At 43.7% G+C, this 22,823-nt stretch overlaps 1 protein-coding gene across 1 annotated transcript in view; it reads right to left on the bottom strand.

Annotated features, from left to right (window-relative positions):
• LOC143935890 (uncharacterized) overlaps positions 1–22,823 on the bottom strand; it is a 127,071-nt gene that overhangs the window by 17,638 nt on the left and 86,610 nt on the right. Inside the window, exon 2 of the mRNA XM_077460106.1 lies at positions 5,828–5,961. Within this exon, the coding sequence (XP_077316232.1) occupies positions 5,828–5,885 (58 nt within the window). The 5' untranslated portion in view covers positions 5,886–5,961. The remainder of the gene's footprint in view (positions 1–5,827; positions 5,962–22,823) is intronic.

The following is a 22,823-nucleotide window of genomic DNA, read 5'->3' as shown; positions in this document are numbered from 1 at the left end:
AACCCTATGTATTGTGGACCGATAGCGGTCCTTACAGAACAGCAGACTGTAACGCACTCAGGCCTATGTACCGTAGCACCCTATACCAAGTTACCAGTCCTTATAAGAACTTTTGTGGACCAAGCAGGTTGTGTGTTAGTGATTAGCAGACTGTACGTCAGTCCCTATACCAATGAAGGACTGCTGCAGTATAGGGCAGCGGTCAGCAGTAGTGCACGGCAACCCTATGTATTGTGGACCGATAGCGGTCCTTACAGAACAGCAGACTGTACTGCACTCAGGCCTATGTACCGTAGCACCCTATACCAAGTTACCAGTCCTTATAAGAACTTTTGTGGACCAAGCAGGTTGTGTGTTAGTGATTAGCAGACTGTACGTCAGTCCCTATACCAATGAAGGACTGCTGCAGTATAGGGCAGCGGTCAGCAGTAGTGCACGGCAACCCTATGTATTGTGGACCGATAGCGGTCCTTACAGAACAGCAGACTGTACTGCACTCAGGCCTATGTACCGTAGCACCCTATACCAAGTTACCAGTCCTTATAAGAACTTTTGTGGACCAAGCAGGTTGTGTATTAGTGTTTAGCAGACTGTGCGTCAGTCCCTATACCGCTGAAGGACTGCTGCAGTATAGGGCAGCGGTCAGCAGTAGTGCACGGCAACCCTATGTATTGTGGACCGATAGCGGTCCTTACAGAACAGCAGACTGTACCGCACCCAAGCCTATGTACCGTAGCACCCTAGACAGACCAAGTTACCAGTCCTGATAAAGAGCTTTGTGGAACAAGTGAGTTGTGAATGATTAGCAGACTGCAGCAGAAGGGCAGCAGTCAAGTATAATATTCTTTCTATATTTGGAAGAAAGAATATTATACGTGTACAAGCCTATTACCGTACCACTGATACCAGTCCTGAAAAGAACCTTTGTGGAACTAATAGTAACAGCAAGTCTTTAAAATTATCCTCACTGCCTGACACACTGCTTCCTGCCTGTCCCTATACAAATTGGCAAAAAAGAGTAGGCTGGAACGATTAGCTGGAACAGCTCTTTTGTGGACCTGATAGTAACAGCTAATGATGATGATGATGATGATGATGAAGAAAGACTAATCTGGCTGAGCTGTCCCTAAAATAGCAGCATACAGCGCTCTGTCCCTTTATCTAAACTGACAAAAGAAACTCAGGCTGCTGACCTAACACCTATACCAGTCCTGAAAAGAACTTTTGTGTACCAAATAGCTAGCGTTTTCTCTGTCCCTACTCCACACAGGATCCTTTCCCTACAGTGACAGAAGAAAGAATGTAAAATGGCCACCGGATCGGGTGTATTTATAGGTTAGGGGGAATGTCCAAGTGTCCATGAGCTGTCATGTCTCAATTGGTTGTCCTGTAACACATGATAAACGTGTCACGAAAGGTTAAAGTTCTTGTATACATTAAACACGTAAGTCCGCCGGGGCGAACGACGGAAAAAGGCGTTCGAACCCGCGGACGGCGAAAGTCGGAAATTCGCCGCGAAACGACCGCCGGGCGAACCGTTCGGCCATCACTATGTGTGGAACCACCTGCCGAGTTCCTTCAAAAACTTTGTGCAAGTGTACCTAGAAGAATTGATGCTGGTTTGAAGACAAAGGGTGGTAGCACCAATTTATTGTTCGATTTTCTCTTCTGTTCAATCAATTTCCCCATTTTGTGAATTGATAGTTTAACACTTCTATTTCTGAAAGCATTCCTATTTACAGGATTTCACACCAACCTAAAACTTGCACTGCAATGTATAATATATTGTACATTCACATCAGTCTCTGCCCTCAAGGAGCTTACAATCTAAGGTCCTAACTCACATTCATATGTCCACATACTAAGGCCATTATAGACAGGAGCCAATTATCCTACCAGCATGTGTCTGAAGTGTTGGAGGAAACCAAAGTGCCCAGAAGAACCCACACAGGCACAGAGAACATGTAAACTCCAGACAGAGAGCACCATGGGATTCAATCCAACGAATCCAGTGTGGCCAGGTAGAAGTGCTTACCGCTTAGTCACTATTCCAAACTCCTTAGGAAGGAACCCATCGGTCCTCGGGTAGAAGCAGTTATACCGGGAAGATGCCTGTATCAATTTTCAGCCAGTTATGGGCTTTCATGTAGAAGCGATCCAAGCAGCTATATAGCCACTCAATCACTTTTACAGGTTGTGGAAAGCCGCCTCCCCCCCCCCCCCACACACACACACACCTGGCTCTGTCATACAATTGGAAAGCCAGGTACTGTCGTCACTTGTTATCCCCAGTGAAGAAGGTACACCCTTACCCGCCTCCACTCTGATAAACTAAAAGTGACAAGGATTTAATCACTTCCGGTTTGATGTCACAAGCCATTACTGGCTTGAAAAGCATCCGATAAATGCAATGCAAGCCTTGCACGTAGTGATGGGCTTGGGCAAGTTTCGATCAAACCCGCCACAGCATACAGACAATCATAGGCAGTGAGGCATTTCCCGACCGGCAGCTGCACATATACACGCAGCCTAGGATTGGCGGCGTGCAGTGCCGACTTCCGAACACGCCCAAGCTCATCACTACTCGCACACATGTAAATAGTGATCGCACCACACATTAGGTATTGCCATAAATGTCAGAGCAAGATCGATATTTCCAAATGTAATATGATACCCTGTAAAGGCTTTTAACGCATTGCCTAGGGAGATTAAATTTTTTGATAGCTTGTCACCATTTCACAGATTTATGCAACTTTAAAGAGTGACATGTTAGATATCCATTTACTCAACGCAACATGTACGCACTAAAATGAATTATGTTTGGGGGTTCTAAGTAATTTAAATGCTGATTTCTTACACATATTAAAGAGGAAGTAAATCCTGATGGGTTCTTTTTCCCCCCTGCAAAGTAAAAGCATCATGGGCTAGTACCTGCAAACGAAGACCTCATCCGCATCCATCTTCGCCCCTCTTCCTTCTGGGGCTGCGGACTCCGGCTCTGTGACTGACCAGAGACATGTGATGTGACTCCCATGCATGAGCCATCAATTACAGCACGAATGGCCGTTTCTTCAGAGCGCATGCACGATGACATCATTGGTGAAGTGTACAGCAAATATCTCCTAAACAGTGCACGTGTAGGACATATTTACAGTACCTATAGGTAAGTTTTATTATAGGCTTACCTAGCGGTACAAGTGAAAAAGAGAATTATAATCACTTTATGGGTTGTCAGAATTTGCCCAGGGGCGGGGTGGGGAAAAAGGTCAGAATTGGCTCTGGGGTTAATGGTTAAAGGATTAGGAGGGTTTTTCTTTTCTTGGAACTCTTGATTAAAACAAGACAAAATGTGTATGATGGTCAAGAGTCTTGAAAACATGAGCAGTTTGTGGTCCAAGAAAAAAAGAAAAGACATTAAGTAAAGTCTATGGCTAAACAGCCCAGTAAATCTCTTTTTCTTACTCTGTTGCCCATCATCTCAATGTCAGCACATTTAAAGTGGTTGTAAACCCTTACAAACCACTTTGACCTACAGGTAAGCCTAGATTAAGGCTTACCTGTAGGTCCAAGAAATATCTCCTAAACCTATATGGTTTAGGAGATATCTACAAAAAGACAGGCACCGCTGTCTACGGCGCATGCGTCGTGGACAGCGGCGAGCAGGCGCACTGAGCAGGCTGCAGATCACTGAGATATGCCGCTCGTGTCCGCTCCCATGCGCATGCACGGGAGTGACCTCATCACGGCTCTGCCGAATCACAGCGCTGGAGCAGCGAGACCCGGAAGTCACATGGCAGCGGCAAAGATGAAGACGGAGGACCGCTTCGGGGGCTTCGTTCTCAGATAAGTTATTCATAATGAGCTAGTATGCTATGCATACTAGCTCATTATGCCTTTGCCTAGCAGGTTGCATTTTTTTTTTAAATAGCCTTTACTTCCTCTTTAACCACTTAAGCCCCAGACCAATTTGCAGCCAAAGGACCAAGCCCCTTTTTGCGATTCCACACTGCGTCGCTTTAACTGACAATTGCACGGTCGTGCGACATGGCTCCCAAACAAAATTGGTATCCTTTTTTTCCTGATAAATAGAGCTTTCTTTTGGTGGTATTTGATCACCTCTGCGGTTTGGATTTTTTGCGCTATAAACAAAAATAGAGTGACAATTTTGAAAAAAATGCAATATTTTTTATTTTTTGCTATAATAAATATCCCCCAAAAATATATATAAAAAAAACATTTTTTTCCTCAGTTTAGGCCGATACGTATTCTTCTACATATTTTTGGTAAAAAAAAAAAAAAAAAATCGCAATTAGCGATTATTGATTGGTTTGCGCAAAAGTTATAGCATTTACAAAATAGTGATCGTTTTATAGCATTTTTATTAATATATTTTTTTTTTTTACTAGTAATGGTGGCAATCAGTGATTTTTATTGTTACTGCGACATTATGGCGGACATTTTTTTTTTTTTACACATTTTTGGGACCATTGTCATTTATACAGAAATCAGTGCTATTTAAATGCACTGATTCCTGTGTAAATGACACTGGCATTTGTGTGTGACGTTATGTGTTTTTTTTATTGTAGGGGGCGTGGCCTGGCATGTGACGTCACTGATCATCTTTCCCTATAAAAGGGAACAGACTAGGAAGCACAGGGAGAGGTTTGTTTAAACAGACCTCTCCTCGTTCTTCAGCTCTGTGACCCAATCACGGGACACCAGCGGCGATTGGATCTGCTGGTCCCACGGCCACGGTCACGGAGCTCAGGACCAGATCAGGAGCGCGCCGGCGGCGGCGTGTTCCCGACCCACGGCTGTGCACTTAAAGAGCAACGTACAGGTACGTGATTGTGCCCAGCCCTGGCATTCTGCTGACGTATATCGGCGTGAGGCGGTCCTTAAGTGGTTAAGAGAATATAGGCAACAGTAGCTCCCTTAAGCCCCATACACACGATCAGTTTTTTTGCTGATTTTCCAAAACCATATAATTGAGGTCAAACCTTAGGAGTTTAAATTTGTATGCAATCAGGCAGGCCCTTGCACTACATGGTTTTGGTAAATCTGAAGGAAAAAAAATCAGCAGAAAAACTGATAGTGTGTATGGGGCTTTAGTAACTAGGTTAAATTACCAATGTAGCCCTAGCATTACTATTGCAGGACAAGCATTTTTCCTAGCTGGCATGTGGCCAAATTCATATCTCTAGGCAGAAAAAAAAGAAAATTAAAAGATAAAAGCCAAGAAAGGAAGAGGAATCTAATTAGGAAAAAGCCTTCATTTAAAGCCAGCATCACATAGCTAATTATGAGAACTAATAAATAGTCTGTCTCTTGAGAATCATTATGGGAAAAAAAAACACACAAAGGATCAACTGCTAATATGGGCTGTGTGACTTTTACAGGGCTAAAAAGGCAGTACAAAATGCAATCATTTTTTATTAACATGGAGCTAAAATAAACCCTTTAAGGCCCGATTCACACCTATGCATTTTTAGTGCTTTTTGCATTTTGCAGATTTGAACTACAGAACGTGTTCCATAGGAAACCGTGTTAAATGGATTGTAGTGCATATCTGCAAAAAGCACTAAAACTGCATAGATGTGAATTCAGCCTTAGATACATTTTTTTTCTGAATTTCTTGCATCAATTTTTAGAATCTCTAAGCTGTACAACTACACATCAATCAGGATTCTTTGTGATTCTGCAACCTATCTACAAGTACCTGTCCCCTGCACCAGTGAATTCCTCTGCAGTGTGTGTGTGTGTGTGTTTGTGTGTGTGTGTGTGTGTGTGTGTGTGTCCATTCATTTCTCTGCATTCTTGCACTTACCTAAGCGACAGCCCAGCAGCACTAGCAGCACCATTGTCACCACACCGTACATCTTCATGTCTGTCTCTTGCCTCGCTGACCTCCTCGCTGCCTCTCTTTGTCTCCTTTTTATAGAGGGTCCCTCCCAGCAGCAGCTGATGTAAGAAATGAGAATAGGTGGAGCAGTGGTTTCATTGATGTGGAAAGAGAAACTAAAATCAGCATATTGGTGTTCAGGTTCTCACCTAGAGATACATTATGGGGGTTATTTACTAAAGGCAACACCACTTTGCTTGCTGTACTTGGAAGTGCAGTCGCTGTAGATCTGAGGGGTATATCTGAAATGAGTGGAAGCTCTGCTGATTTTATCATCCAATCATATGCAAGCTAAAATGTTGTTTTTTTATTTTCCTTGCATGTCCCCCTCAGATCTACAGTGACTGCTCTTCCAAGTGCACTTGTAGTGCAAAGTGAATTTGCCTTTAGTAAATAACCCCTATATTACCAAAAGTTTTGGGACACCTGCCTTTACACACACATGAACTTTAATGGTATCCCAGTCTTACTCCGTAGGGTTCAGTATTTGCAGCTATAACAACTTTAACCACCCTGGCGGTATGATTATTTCAGATTTTTGATGCTCAAAGTACAATGGTTTGCATGGAAATTTGGCGTTTTATATTGTAGTCCTGTAATTCTTAGGACTAACTCACTTAAATATGTCTAAACAAGAGCCTAGTAGACATCCCGGGTATGATAGTGTTTGGAACACAAAATCATAAATTATAATATAATAGAGAACTATAAATAATTATAACAAATAATAATATAATATAATAATAAATATTCAATAATGTAATCAAATCAAAAACACAGAAATTTGCTCAGTTGTAGAATTGTCGCTGTCATTACTTTCAGTGTTTGATGACGGATCTCCCCACAAATCACTATCTCTCAATTCTGCAAGTTATTCTAATTTATTTGCAAAAGGAGGGGAAAATACTGCGCTAAACCTGTGATGGGTGCAAAAGCAGCTAACACTCAAACAAACAAAGTCAAAACAACATGTGAAACAATATATGTAGCGCTCAAACATATAATGATTATGTTGATTATGTTCCTATTTATGGGGTTATATGTTTGAGCGCTAAACATATTGTTTCACATGTTCTAATTTATTATCACTGTTTTTTATCTGGTCTAAAACTGCTTTTGGTGTAAAGGGACAGTTTTGTTTGCTATGGACAATCTCCAGTTTCCAGGCAGAAAGAACAATATTTATAATATAAAACTACATGCAGGGCACTGGACAAACCACTAGGGACAAAAGGAATGTGAAATTATTTAATACAGTAATGTAATCTGTAAAATTACAGTGTACTGTATGTGTATTGTGTCTTTTACTTTTTGAATTTAGTGCCGTGCTTCGTCCCCGTGCGTTGCAACACTCACAGGGAACTGAGCTCGGCACTGTGATAGATCCGGTGGAGGACATGGTAAGCACACATAGCGAGGAGACATCGCAGGATCCTGGGGACAAGATAAATACATTTGCACAGATTATAACAATGAGAAAAAAAATGCCGTACGTTTCTTTTACTGCTTTGGATCGGGTGCATATCCCGAACCGTGGCGGTGACTGGAACAAGGAAAGAAGAAAAGAGAGTAGAAGTGGCGCTGCCCCCTAATCCATCAAAAATTAGGAATGTGCTGACCAATTTCCTCTACCATAGCCCTTGTACACACGGTCGGATATTCCGATGGGCAATGTCCGATAGGACTGTGTTGTCGTATAATCCGACAGTGTGTGGGCTCCATCGGACTGTTTCCATCGGAGTATCTGACGGACCAAGTTTTCCAACTTGTCTATAAAATTTTCTGACAACATGCTCCGATCGGACTTTGTCCGATCATGTGTAGAGAATTCCGATCGGACAAAGTGCCACGCATGCTCAGATCAAATTCCTAGACCAATGCTATTGGCTACTAGCCTGAACGTAGTCCCATCGTAACGAAATAACGTCATCACGTTAAGTACGATCGGATTTTCTTTTTTTAACTTTCTTTATTTATATCACATAAGTCCAGATGGGGGGAACAACAATCACAAGAGGCAACAGAGACATTAATTTCTTACATAGATATATCTTATATCTTATAGAACATATTCCAATTTTCCTCTTAATTTATATAAATTAAACCAAATTGTTCTATCTACACATTGCATCTTCCAATTTATATATATTATCTATCTATTCCAGTTTAATCTATTGTAATTCTTATTTCCCCCAATTATAGCTCCCCCAAACTTCCCTCATCTTTTATCTTTTTTTTTTAACCCTTACCCCAACAACAAAAAAAATAAAAAATATTATTATTATTTTTTACCCCCCTCCCCTTAGGGCATTGCCAAAACATATGCATCAAAGTCCCCCGTTCCTTATTACACTGCCAACAACGGTCAGAAGCCTCTGGAAAGAACTTACAGAGTTTTGACGGGGTATAATACCACTGCGTCAATATCTTATAATTAGATTCCTGAGTCCGCGAGTAGATTGATGAGTTCAATGCCAGATATATAATCTTCTGCCATTGTATGGGTGAAAAGGTCTTTCCCAGGTCCTTCTCCCATTTCTCAATTCCAGGCATTTTAAAACCTTCTGGAGAGGCATTCAACAATTCATATATCTTAGAGATTACCCGTGAAAGGGGCTCTTTCTCCTCAAAGTATATCTCGAACTTTGTCAGTTGTCTTTGATAGTTTGTCGCCGGCCCTAATGATTGAAGAAAATGTCGCAACTGTAATGCCTCCCAAAAATGTATTTCATATCGACCTCCTCGTTGCGTCAATGTGGCGATCGAAGGCCATGTTTCCAATTGTAGAAAGTGCGACGCTTGGGTATAGCCCCTTTCTATAAGTCCCTGAAATGTTCCTGGTTCCATTCCCGGTAAAAAAACAGGATTACCCAGAATGGGAAATAGTGGTGAATTTGTTGTAGAGAATTGAGGATTTCGACTGATCTTAGCCCCTATCCGCAACGTTGGGCCTATAAGTGGGTGTTTTTTAAGCAATTCTGGTAATGTTGTATAACACCAGATTGCCCTGCGTAGGGGTATTGGACTGCATTTTTGTTCTATTTCTGTCCATAATTTAAATTCTGTGTGTCTACACCAGTCTATCATTCTGCCAATATGTACTGCCTGATAATATTTAAACATATCTGGTACTGCCAGGCCGCCATAACGTTTAGGAGCTCTCGTGATGTTTCTATTGATCCTTGGTCGTTTATATAAATTTAGTGAAAAGAGTATCTATCGGGTGGAAAAAAAATGTTGGAATATCTATAGGTAAGGTCTGGAATAGATATAACAGTTTTGTCAGTATGTTCATTTTTATAATATTACATCTGGCGAACCACGAATGTAATCCCTGTTTCCATTTGTCTAATAGTGCCCGGATTTCCTGTAGTAGTGGGGGGGAAATTTAATGTAAAAGTCTTTTCCATCTTATCTGGTATATATGTACCTAAATACTTAAGTGCTACATTCACCCATTTAAAGCTATAATTAGGCCGTATAGTCTGTTGTACCCCTAAGGGCAGAGCTACCCCCATTGCCTCCGATTTTGTATAATTTATTTTTAGGTTTGATATCTCCCCGTATCTTACAATTTCCTCCATAAGGTTTGGTAAGGAGATGTGTGGTCTAGATAGGGAAAACAGAAGGTCATCTGCATATGCTGATATTTTATAGTTATGCCCCCCTATTTGGAGTCCCTGAATATCCGGGTTTTGTCGGATTTTATTCAATAGTGGTTCTAATGAGAGGACAAACAATAGGGGTGAGAGAGGGCAGCCCTGGCGGGTTCCATTCGAGATCTTAAATGGTTCTGAAAAAACTCCATTTACCTTTACTAAAGCCTGTGGGGAGGCATATATCCCAGCAATCCACCGTAGCATACCCTCTCCCACCCCCATGTGTCTTAATACCGCGAACATAAATCTCCAATTGACCCGGTCAAATGCCTTTTCTGCATCCGTACTTAAAAAGACACTCTGGGTTTTTGTTTGGTTGGAAAAGTGTACCAAGTTTAGTACTTTGATTACATTATCTCTCGCTTCACGCGAGGGGATAAACCCTACTTGGTCCAAATGCACCAGCTGATGTAAGTGCGATTGTAGACAGGAGGCCAATATTTTAGTGAAAAGTTTTAAATCCACGTTTAGCAATGAGATCGGCCGGTAACTGCCGCACTCTGCCGGATCCTTCCCCTCGTTTGGAATAACCGAAATATGTGCCCTAAGCATATCCGGAGGGGGTGCGGCAGTCCGGCCGAGCGCATTGAAAACCTTTACCATATGTGGACCTAATATTGGAAAGAAGTTCCTATAATATTGTATTGTGTATCCATCCGGACCTGGTGTCTTCCCTTTTTTGACTGATTTTATTGCTACACTTAATTCTTCAACAGTTATTGGGATTTCTAAGCTGTTACGGACTGGAGAGGGCAGTCTATGAAGACCTGTCGAGGATAAATAATCCTCCACTTTAGCCATGGGGAAGGAAGGGGGTGTCAAATTGTAAAGGGCCGCATAGTATTCTTTGAACTTCTGCGCTATATCTTTGGGCATTGTAATTAGTTGTCCATTTCTTCCCTTTATATTGGGTACATAGATTGTCCTTCCCTTCTCCTTAAGCTTCCCCGCCAACACTCTACCATACTTGTCTCCTAGTTCATACCCTGTTCTCTTCCCTGCCTGTATCACTGCTTTCGCCTTATAATGGAGAAGGTCTGTCATCTGCCTCCTGAGATGTGCTATATCTTTCCCCAGGAGTGGTGTCTGTACTTTCTTATGTTGCGTTTCAAGTTTTTGAATTTCTTCCAATATTTTTGTTATCTGCGCTTCTCGTGCTTTTTTCATTTGGGAGCCATGTTTAATCAAAATCCCCCACATGACCTCCTTATGTGCCTCCCATATCATGCTCGGGTTGCTCCCCGGGGTGTCGATGGTCTGAAAGTATGCCATCATTTCCTTTGTTATATCCTCCTGTATATCTGCTTTTTGTAGCAGACTTTCATTCAAACGCCAGCTACGTCCCGAGGAGCAAGCCGGGCTAGACAGGGAGATCTGCAATGTAACCAGCGCATGGTCTGACCAGGTTATATTTCCTATCGTCACCTCTATTACCGACGTGAGTAGATGTGTGGCACAAGGAATAGATCAATACGGGAGTACTGTTGATGTGGGTTGGAAAAAAAAGTATAATGCTTTTCTCCTGCGTGAAAAATCCACCATACATCTACCAACTGCATCTCCTGCATCTCCCGTTTGACCCTCTTCCTAACACCGTCTGGGGTCGAGGATGATCCCATAGAGGTATCCATTCCGGGGTCCAAGGAGACATTAAAGTCTCCTCCCAGAATCAACTTTCCTTCTACAAATTCTGCTAGTTTTCTCAAAGTTTTATTTAAGAAAGCATCTTCTTGTATGCTTGGTGCATATATCGTAGCCAAAGTTACTTTTACTCCATCAATATGGCCTTTAAGAAATAGGAAGCGTCCATTCCCATCCACTCGTTTATCCAAAAGAGACCAAGATATCCGATTAGATATGAGAATGGACACCCCCTTAGATTTTGCTTCTTGATTGTGTGCATGATAAACACAGGGAAAAAATCTGTTCTGAAGTAAGGGGAGTCCACCCGTCCTAAAATGCGTTTCCTGTACAAATGCTACATCGGTACAGTGACGTTTCAGATCATTTAATAGCATCCTTCTTTTTTCAGGGACATTAAGTCCCTTAACATTCATAGAGGTCACCCTTATCCCCTCCATCCTGGGGGAGGGGGAGGGGAGGAGAGAGAGGGAGATAAAAAAAAAAAACCTCAATACCCCTAAGAGAGACACCCCCTTCTGAGCCTCTGACCGTCTGGCTCAGGTGGGTGTAGACCTAATTTGGGGTTTGGCCTGGATTTGGCATAGAGCCGAGAGCTCTGTTCCCAATCCCCTCCACCCGGTCCTATAGCCCCCATCTAAAAAGAAAACATGTGTTTTTAAATAGGGGTGCCATATCTATTAGGCACCATCAAATTTTACAGTGATACCACAGTGATATAATATTACTTTCACAGCAAACAAAAAAAAAAACAAAGAACCTGAGAAAAAAAACCCATTCCTCTTATGTGTTTGTCTTCCCCAAATACCCTATATACTCCCCCCTCCAGTGTAACCACCTCCCACCCCTCCCTCTTATCACTCTCTGTGCGCCTACTACCTCTGTTTTCCTACCCCAGGTGGATCAGACCCCCCAAACCTCAAAAAAACCCCACAAATAAATAAATAAATAAATAAAAGGGGGGGGGGGGGTGTGGAAAGACCCCTTGAAAAAAAAAGAGGGGGGTAAAGATAGAGACTAACCTCCCTCCCCCCCCCAAAAAAAAGAAAAAAGGGTTCCTTCCTTCTTCTCAGGTATATAAAGGGGTGATGTCTAAATTCTAAGATCTGAAGCATTAACGGCTCAGCTATCCATCTCCCCACTCAGGGAAAGCCCGGGTGAACACCCCAAGGGCCCCCCGGGGGGGGAGACAAAGGAGAGGAAAAATCCCCCCCTTAACCCCCCCCTTCCATCCATCCCCCCGAGACACCCGCCCCACCCAGCCTCCCCCAGGAGAGGGAAAAAAAAAGGGGGAAAGGGGAAAGAAAAAAGGGGAGTCAGGCGGGAACAGCCCCTTTTAGCTAATAAAAAAGAGGAGACCATAATAGGGGGGCATCCCACCCAAATCCCATATCTTCCCTTCTGTTTAAAGTGAAATTGTCCTTTCTCTTATCAGTCCATCTCTTTCTGGAGTATGTGGTCCCCTTTCTCTACTAGTGACTTTATTTCTTAAGGTGTTTACTATTGGCTGCAACCAGTTCTGTATCCCAAATGCCTCCACTTCAAGGAAGGCAAATAACTCCGGGAGTTCCGACGGGTATCGCAAGGTAAATGTCGTTGAGTTTTTTTTTATAATTAACTAAATGGGGTAGCCCCACCTATAGGACCCCCCCATCATCTTGATTTTATCCAGAAGTGGGCGCAACATTGCCCTACGCTGCAGGGTGGCCCGTGAGAGATCAGGCAGTATTTTCACCAAAGCCCCGTCCTGTTCTAAGTCTCCACTTTCCCAAGCCTTACGGCTTATTAACTCCTTCTGTGCAAAACGAAAGAAACGACATATCACATCCCTTGGCCTGTTTGCGTTTGTCGCCGGGGGACCCGGGGCTCTATGCACTCTTTCAAATTCCAAGGGTTGGGAGAGGGGACCGGCTAATTTTTCACATATTGAAGAAATTGTAGCCTGCAGCATATCCCGTCCTATAGCCTCCGGGACCCCCCTAAACCGTAGATTCTGACGTCTACTACGGTCTTCTAACTCTTCCAGCCGTAGTTGCATAGCAGAGACCTGGGAGGTTTGTACATTCTGTACCTGCTCTAGATGGTAAACTTGGTTTTCCAGGGAGGACCATGCGGTCTCCCCACTCACCAGTCTCTCTGTCAGCTGCTGAACTTCTACCTGTACAGCCTTAAGCTCTCTGCGGTGCATCTCCTCCAGATGAGCCACCATCGCCTCCATGTCCGCTGGAGTCGGTAGTGCCAGCAGGTCTGCACGGGTAGGGAGAGCTTGCAGTAGTGTTCTCAGGTCCAGATCTCCCGCTCTCCCTCCTTTCTGTTCCTCGTATTCAGCGTGTTGTTCCTCCATGTCACTCTCAGCTGATACAGCGGGGGAAGACCACGCCGGCTCTCTCACTTCCTGGTGTGTCACGTGCACCGCTAGTCCCTCAGCGTTCTCTGTATCAGGCTCTGCGTGTCTCTGCGAGGCCCGTGTACGGGGAAAAAACAATTCAATCTCAGGCTGTGCTGTCTGTCTCCGCTGCCTCTCTCTTCTCTTCATCCCGTGCAGATTACCGCATGTAAGCTACCGCCTCATGGTCTAGCATTCCAGGTATTCCATCACCGTCTACTGACCAGGTGGAGGGTCAGGGCTCTCAGAGCGTGTGTCTCACTCCTCCGCCATCTCCAAGCTCTGCCCCGCACCATGATCAGATTTTCTGACAACTTTGTCCGACTGTGTGTATGCAACAGTTTCAGACAAAATCCATCAGACAAAATCCGTCGGACAAAATCTGACGGATTTGGTTGTCGAAATGTCCGACCGTGTACAAGGGCTAAGTGTACCTTCCTTAAATTACATTAAATTGCAAAAAGTAAAAATTTTAAGGGCAATTTTTTGTGTCATAAACCAAAAATGTTGTGTTGGACCCTCTGTCAGGTGTTGATAAAATGGTGTTATGTGTGATCCTTTAAAGATGTGAGCAACCCTCGTGCCTTTTCAATAATTATTTTGTTTTTCCAAAAGCCATACATTGTATAAAATGTGTTAATAATGTTAGACCCCCTGGTGGATTTTTTATAAGTCACAACAAAAGTTACTCGAATAGACTCAACAGGCTCTGATAGCAGAAACCTGTGAAATAGCTATAGACTCCCAAAGTTTAAAGAGTTTGTGAAGAAAGAAAAATGAAAAATGAAAAATATAAATAAAAACTAATAAATAAAAATAAAAATGGTGTAGCCCTCTAATGGATTTAAAGTGAAGGGAATACTGACCAGTTTTCTCTGTCTGAATATAGGGTCCTAAAATTGGATTAAAATAGTGAAGATTACTTTCATATTTGAAGCCAAGTGCTGTGTTTAACTCTGACTGGTGTTGAAAAAAATGGGTTGTGTGTAATTCTTTGGAAATATAAATAGCCTTCGTGGCTTCTCAGTGCCTTATTATATTTGTCCAAGGGATGTGCAAAAAATGTGCTGAAAAAATGTGTAAGGTGTTAGACCCCCTGGTGGATTTTTAAATACCAAACTAGGAAATACCTAAATAAGCCAAAAAAGGCTCTGATGACAAAGACCTGTGGTACCATAAAAAAGTCCTTCATTTTGTTTACCAATTTTTGGTATGCTGTAAACACTAAAACCCAAAGTGCTAAGTGGCAGTGCAGAAAAAAAGTATTTTAAAATATAATACAAATAAATAAATAAATAAATGTATGAATTACTTAAACTTGAAAATATATTTATAGCCCATAAACGTGAAAAAAGTGACTCGTGCACAATATGGCAGGTGCTGTGATTGCTCCTTATTATGCTGAAAGAAGGTGCTGGTGTGTTTTTTCGTGCAAGTAGTAATTTTGCACTCACCAGATGCCTTGCCCCTACAGGAGAAGTTGCGACTTCACAGTGTGAGCCCCTGTGTCGCTATGTGGTATTTCTCTGGGACCTTCGTTTTTTCAGCATGTAACAGCCACCTCGTTCGGTTAATTCATATAGAAAAGAGGAGTATCGATAGTGCAATATTGTTTAAAAACTACGATTTATTAGGTTAAGAAATGTACTCACATTCGCCAGTGTGGTTAAAAAGCAGTATTGTTACGGCTACCACCGATTCCCACAGCTCTGACCAAGAGAGAGTACTCCTATGGCCACTCCCTACGCGTTTCGTCATCAAGACGTCATCTGGATCAATAACATTTTTACAGGTTGAACATAAATGGATATATAGATATATAGATTACAAATTGCGACATATCCAGGCCTAAATGAGTCTGTTTCGTTCGCACCCTTTCTAAAAGGTTATAGTTCGGGTAAAACCAGCTGGATGGTTTAATTATTTGGATTTTATTTAATCCAATTTAATATTGGGATTTTTTGTTTATAAAAAGGAAGGAATTATATGCTGCAATAACTCGAAAGGAAAAAAGAACAAAATAAAAATGTCATTATTAGAACTAAATTAAAAAATCCCCCCACCTTATCTCGCCCCCCCCTTTCCATCATTATTGTGTATTTTCATAATAATGTTTTGCTCTTGGGGTGGTTAATGAGATCTTGATGGGATCTGACATAACACTTCAGAAAATACTTAAAATCTGTGCCATGTTATATTTATGTATTGAGATTTCATAAATACATAAACCACCAAAAATAATATACAAAATCCCTTCCGTCCTTGCTGGATCCAGAAAACACTATAAAATAAAATAATCAAATATAATTTTTTGATTTAAGTATTATATACTATATATATATATATATATATATATATATATATATATATATATATATATATATATATATATATATATATTATATCACAGAATTTAGATTCATAATTAGTTTTTACAACTTTTATGTTTATGGTTTTCCGTTTCTTTAGCTCTTTCAACAATGATGTTGTATCAGGATTTGATAATATTTGTACCATCAATTACAATATTCTGAATAGTACAATTTAATATGAAATTGAATTTATTATTGATTATTATATGTTTTTTCTTTCCTCCCTATTCTTTTTTTCAAGCAGGTGTCTGGGTCCCCATTGTGGAGTCCACCCCATATTATAATCATTTGTTGGGTTTTTACGGGCTTACCAGCATGGCGGGGAGACAAATAAAAATTAGTGTCTCCTTTTGACAGCCCTGTCATTTTTAAGTTCCACCATAAGATGGGGCAGTTCCCGTTCTGGCAGCGATCATGGAATGTCGCCGGATGGGATGCGGTTGAGATGTGCATGCACGTTGGGACCTCCAGAGCTGTGCACGTGGGGGGGGGACTCTGTTTCGCGCATGCACATTACTTGTCCACGCCTCGTCATGCGTATGCATCGGAGACAACGGTAGTATCAGGAACACCTTCGGGTGTTCTCCTGAATGCCAGGGGGGTTACAGAGGGGCGGTAATTAGCGGCTCAGGTGGGCACAACCAGCAGCTCAAGGGGCCGCCACTGGCGGTGCTAATGGGCCTATCCACTGCGGGGGGATTATCCATGGGCAAATATGCACAGTGCCTGAGATCCATTAACCAATTTAGATAAGCTATATAAACCAGACTTAAATGCAGGAAAGCATGAGATGATCCCTGACAGGTGCACACTAGGGGTGGCCTTGCGGTTCGTCCGGCGGTCGGTTACCGGCAAATTTTGCGATTCGCCCAAACCGGTGGACTTCTGGCGCTGTTCACGTGCCGGACATATGCGTTTACATTGTGAAAGAACTTTGACCCATGATGACACATCCATCATGGGGTACAGGACAGCCAATTGAGACATTTCAGCACATGGACAATTGGACATTCCCCCTACCTTATAAATAGACCTGATCTGGCGGCCATTTTACATTCTGTCTTTTGTCAGTGTAGGGAGAGGTTGCTGTGTGGAGCAGGGACAGACTGTAGTGACACAAATCACTAGCTATTAGGTCCCCAAAAGTCCTTTTAAGGACTGGTATAGGTGTACAGTATATAGGGTTCTGGTGCACTGCTGCTGACTGCTGTGCTGCTGATTGCTGAGTGCACTGCTGACCGATTCTGCAGCTGTCTTTTGTCAGTGTAGGGACAGGACGCTGTGTGGAGCAGGGATAGTCAGTTTATTCACTAGCTATTACTATTAGGTCCACAAAGGTCCTTTTAAGGACTGTGTAGACATGTCACTGGAGAAGTGGTTGAGGGGGTGTACATCTCACCTAGGTTGCTACACAGTGTGAGATGGTAAATCCAGGATGGATCAGTTTCTCAGCAGCGATATGCTGCTGAGTTGTTATTTAATTTTGCCGGGCCTGGGTTTATATGGAATGGCAGGTAGGTTTGGTAGAGGGACCTGTCATTCCACATCCCCCGATCCAGTTCTGGGTTTGGGATCAGGTGAGCTTTGATCCTAATTAGCCTGGGAAGCTAAAGGCACTGCAGGGTCTGCAGGTGGTTGCTCTCAGCCAGGGAACGAACAATCTGTGTGTTGAAGGAAGCTGCAAGCACAGCCACTGCTGGAGCTAAAACTCACCCTGCGATGTCCAGGCGAAAGACGCTGTGTTTGTAAGTGTCAGATAGGTGAGCAGAACCTGTTAGTAAGCGCCCAGCCGGGCTAGGACTTTTATTTTTGTTGTACTTAGAAAGCACGGTGTTGCTGTATATTTTGTTTGCTGGACTGTTTGTACCACGAATAAACGCCAAGATCTGCTTTATAAATTCCAAGTTTGCTGTGAACTGTGTCCAAACACACCCTACCCCGGGAAGATCCCTTACAATTGGTGGAGGTAGCGGGCAACGCGGTTGCTAGGGGCAACGGTGTGGACAGACTTGGCTACAGCTGCTGATGTCCTGGGTGAAAGCTGCAACTACACTCCAAAAACAGTCCAGCAACATGGAGGAGATGCTGAAGCAGTTTATGCAAGTGAGTTTGCAACAACAGCAGGCGCAGACAGAGGCCAATAGACGACATGAACAGTCCATGGCTGCACAACAGCAGATGATGGCTGCACAACAGCGGATGCATAAGGAAGAGTTGCAAGCTTTGCGCCAAAGCCAACAACAACTTATCGAGCACCTGATAGTAAATCGAGAGGCGCCTGTGGTTGCTAATCCACCCACAATGGAGGGAGCCGCTCCAGAGATTTTTTTTGGGAGAAGGACTGTGCAGAAAGCGCTGCAAAAGATGACTGCTGAGGACGATGTTGAGGCCTATCTAACAGTATTTGAGCGCGTGGCTGAGCGAGAGAAGTTACCAGCCACTGAGTGGGCAGAGGTAATTGCGCCCTATTTAACAGGTGAACCTCAAAAGGCCTACTATGACCTCAGTGAGCAAGAGGTTAAGGACTATACTCGGCTAAAAGAGGAGATACTTGCCCGACTAGGAGTTACTACTGCAGTCCGTGCCCGGAGGGTACGCAACTGGAGCTACAGTCTGGACAAATCAGCGAGGTCCCAGATGTATGACCTAATCCATTTGGCAAGAAAGTGGTTGGAGCCAGACACTTCTACTCCTGCACAAATCCTAGAGAAGGTCGTGATGGATCGCTACCTCCGAGCGCTTCCTACTGACCTGCAACGCTGGGTGGGACAAGGTGATCCTAGGAACGCAAACGAACTTGTCAACCTTGTGGAGAGGTTCCAGGCGACTGAGGACTACCTCCGTGATGTTCCTGCAGCATCTTCACCTCCCCGGAGCGCCAGATCTGTGCCGTCAGCTGGTAAGAGACTTCCATCTATTGGGGGAGTGTGGAGGGGTGCTGATGGGGGGAAAAGGGCTCAAGTGGTGTCTCAGGGACAAAAGACTGGTGATGGTCCCGGGTGGCTAAGGGGCTCTGAAAAAGACTCCTTGCCAAAGAGACCAGGCCCTATCCAGTGTTGGAGATGCCATGAGGCGGGACACGTGTCTGCCCATTGCCCTCTTACCTCTGAACCCATGGAATGTGACGCTAGCCGGCGTCAGTCGCTATTTGCGGAACCATCTTGTGCTGCAGTTCCTGGACTAGAGACTGAACCGCAAATCTGCAACATCACAATCAATGACTTTCCTGTTAAAGCGTTAATGGACTCAGGAAGCCTTGTAACCTTGGTGCATGCTAGCCTGGTGACTGGGGACTTAGAGTCTAAAAAGCATATGAGTGTTGTGTGCATACATGGTGATACAAAAGTGTACCCTATAGTGCTGGCTAAAGTCGGGACTGAACAAGGCACCGTACAATATGAAGTGGGTGTGGTTAAAAACCTCATGCATAATGTAATATTGGGGCGCGATTTTCCATTATTCTGGGCTCTTTGGGAAAAAAGAAAAATCCCCAAAAGGAGTGAGGATACCTCTAAGGGGGTTGCCTTGTCCACTATGAATGATAAAAATGTGCAGGATGAAAATGATTGTTTTCCTTTGCAGGTCCTGGCTGGGGAGGAGGAGGCTCCTCCCACTGAGCAAAATATACTAGACTTAGAGGTGTCTAGCGATAATTTTGGGACTGCACAATTACAGGACCCCACTCTCAAAAATGCGAGAGAGCAGGTTGCTGTTATGAACGGGGTACCTCAGGAACCAGATGCTGAAAAAAGATTTCCACATTTTTCGGTGACTAATGATCTTTTCTATAGAGTCAATAAGGTTAAAGATGAGATTGTGGAACAGCTTCTGGTACCTAAGCCGTACCGGCGTCAGGTGCTTGACATGGCACATAACCATGTTCTTGGGGGACACTTGGGGACTGACAAAACGCGAGAGAGGGTTCTCCAGAGGTTTTTTTGGCCGGCCATATATGATGACATTAAAAAATACTGTGAGTCGTGCCCCACATGTCAGGTTAGTGCCCCAGTGTCACATTTTCGCAGTCCTTTGGTTTCGCTCCCTATTATAGAGGTGCCTTTTGAGCGTATTGCCATGGATTTAGTGGGTCCCATTGTAAAGTCAGCTAGAGGACACCAGTATATTTTGGTAGTCCTGGATTATGCGACCCGCTATCCTGAGGCTGTACCCTTAAGAAACACTGCATCTAAAACAATTGCACGTGAGTTGTTTTATATGTTCTCTAGGACTGGGATCCCCAAAGAAATCCTAACTGACCAAGGTACGCCATTTATGTCGAAAGTAATGAAGGAATTATGCAAACTATTTAAAATCTCACACATCCGTACCTCTGTGTACCACCCCCAGACGGACGGATTGGTGGAGAGATTTAATAAAACTTTGAAACATATGTTGAAGAAAGTGGTGGCAAAAGATGGTCGTGACTGGGATCATTTATTACCCTACCTCATGTTTGCTATTAGGGAGGTGCCCCAAGCGTCCACAGGGTTCTCACCATTCGAGTTGGTCTATGGTCATCACCCTAGGGGTCTACTGGACATTGCAAAAGAGACATGGGAGAATGAGTCCACCCCATACAAGAGTGTTATTGAGCATGTAGCACAAATGCAGGACCGTATAGCCACTGTAATGCCCCTGGTAAGGGAACACCTCCAGAGGGCTCAAGAGGCCCAAAGTAGAATTTACAACCGGTCCGCAAGAATCAGGACATTCAACCCAGGCGATAGGGTCCTTATACTAGTCCCCACTGTTGAGAGTAAATTCTTGGCGAAGTGGCAAGGTCCTTATGAAATTGTTGAAAAGATCAGTGAGGTGAACTACAAGGTGCACCAACCAGGTAGAAGGAAGCCTTTCCAAGTTTATCACATAAACTTGATCAAGCCCTGGAAAGACAGGGAATCCTTGGTGGCGACAAATACTGTTAATGATTTGTCACAACCAATCCCTCCAGTCAAGGTAGGTGATACTCTATCAGTGTCACAGAAACAGGAGGCTCAGGAATTTTTACAGAAAAACAAAAACAAGTTCTCTGACCTCCCAGGGCGTACACACCTCATCCATCATCACATTGAAACTGAGCCTAGAAGCAGAGTAAACCTTAAGCCCTATAGGATACCGGAGGCACGTAGGGAAGCCGTATCTGCCGAGGTAAAACGTATGCTTGCTCTGGGGGTAATTGAGGTGTCACAGAGTGAATGGTCCAGCCCAATTGTGCTAATCCCAAAGCCCAATGGAACTTGGAGGTTCTGTAACGATTTCAGAAAGTTGAATGAGATCTCCAAGTTCGATGCGTATCCTATGCCCAGGGTAGATGAGTTGATTGAGAAGTTGGGTAATGCCAGGTACATAACCACTCTCGATCTCACAAAGGGCTACTGGCAGATTCCACTTTCTGGTGAGGCTAAAGAGAAAACTGCATTCTCCACCCCTGATGGGCTATTCCAGTATGTAGTGATGCCATTCGGGTTACATGGAGCGCCTGCAACTTTCCAGAGGTTGATGGACTTGATTCTGCGACCACATCGTGATTACTCAGCTGCCTACCTCGATGATGTGGTCATTTTTAGCCCTGATTGGGAAAGTCATCTCTGTAAGGTACAGGCCGTGTTGGATGCCATAAGTGATGCGGGGTTGACCATAAATGCCGAGAAGTGTGCTCTAGCCCTAGAAGAGGCCAAATATCTGGGCTACATTATTGGGAGAGGGTTGATTAAGCCACAGCTAAATAAAATTGAGGCAATACAGAATTGGCCTAGACCCCTGACAAGGAAACAGGTTAGAGCTTTCCTGGGTATTACGGGGTATTACCGTAGATTTGTGCCGAACTTTGCCTCAGTTGCTGCTCCACTAACTGACTTGACAAAGGGCGGAAAGACAGCAATGGTCACGTGGACCCCAGAGGCCGAGAAGGCTTTCCAAAGCCTTAAGTCTGCCTTGTGCCAACCACCTGTGTTAGTTACCCCCGATTTCAGGCGAGAATTTCTGGTCCAGACAGATGCCTCTAACACAGGCTTAGGTGCAGTACTCTCACAAGTAGTGAATGGTGAGGAGCATCCAGTGACGTACTTGAGTAGAAAACTAACCCCGGCCGAGAAAAATTATGCCATTGTGGAGCGAGAATGTTTGGCAGTAAAGTGGGCCCTAGAATCGTTAAAGTATTACTTGCTAGGCAGGAAATTCAAGTTGGTGACAGACCATGCCCCCCTAACATGGATGAAGTTAAACAAGGAGAGAAATGCAAGAGTGACTAGATGGTTTCTCTCCCTACAAAACTTTAATTTCACTGTGGAACACAGGCCAGGGAAATTACAGGCAAATGCTGACGCATTGTCAAGGGTGAGTTGTCTGTGGGGACAAAAGGCTCAGCCCTCCGGTCTGAAAAAGAGGGGGGGGATATGTAGACATGTCACTGGAGAAGTGGTTGAGGGGGTGTACATCTCACCTAGGTTGCTACACAGTGTGAGATGGTAAATCCAGGATGGATCAGTTTCTCAGCAGCGATATGCTGCTGAGTTGTTATTTAATTTTGCCGGGCCTGGGTTTATATGGAATGGCAGGTAGGTTTGGTAGAGGGACCTGTCATTCCACATCCCCCGATCCAGTTCTGGGTTTGGGATCAGGTGAGCTTTGATCCTAATTAGCCTGGGAAGCTAAAGGCACTGCAGGGTCTGCAGGTGGTTGCTCTCAGCCAGGGAACGAACAATCTGTGTGTTGAAGGAAGCTGCAAGCACAGCCACTGCTGGAGCTAAAACTCACCCTGCGATGTCCAGGCGAAAGACGCTGTGTTTGTAAGTGTCAGATAGGTGAGCAGAACCTGTTAGTAAGCGCCCAGCCAGGCTAGGACTTTTATTTTTGTTGTACTT

Source organism: Lithobates pipiens, unplaced genomic scaffold, assembly GCF_037356315.1.
Source record: "Lithobates pipiens isolate NorthernLeopardFrog02 unplaced genomic scaffold, aLitPip1_a1.2 Scaffold_1, whole genome shotgun sequence".
Classification (NCBI taxonomy): Eukaryota; Metazoa; Chordata; class Amphibia; order Anura; family Ranidae; genus Lithobates; species Lithobates pipiens.
The sequence above is the reverse complement of the archived record's forward strand: the minus strand, read 5'-3'. Positions and strand labels throughout refer to the sequence as shown.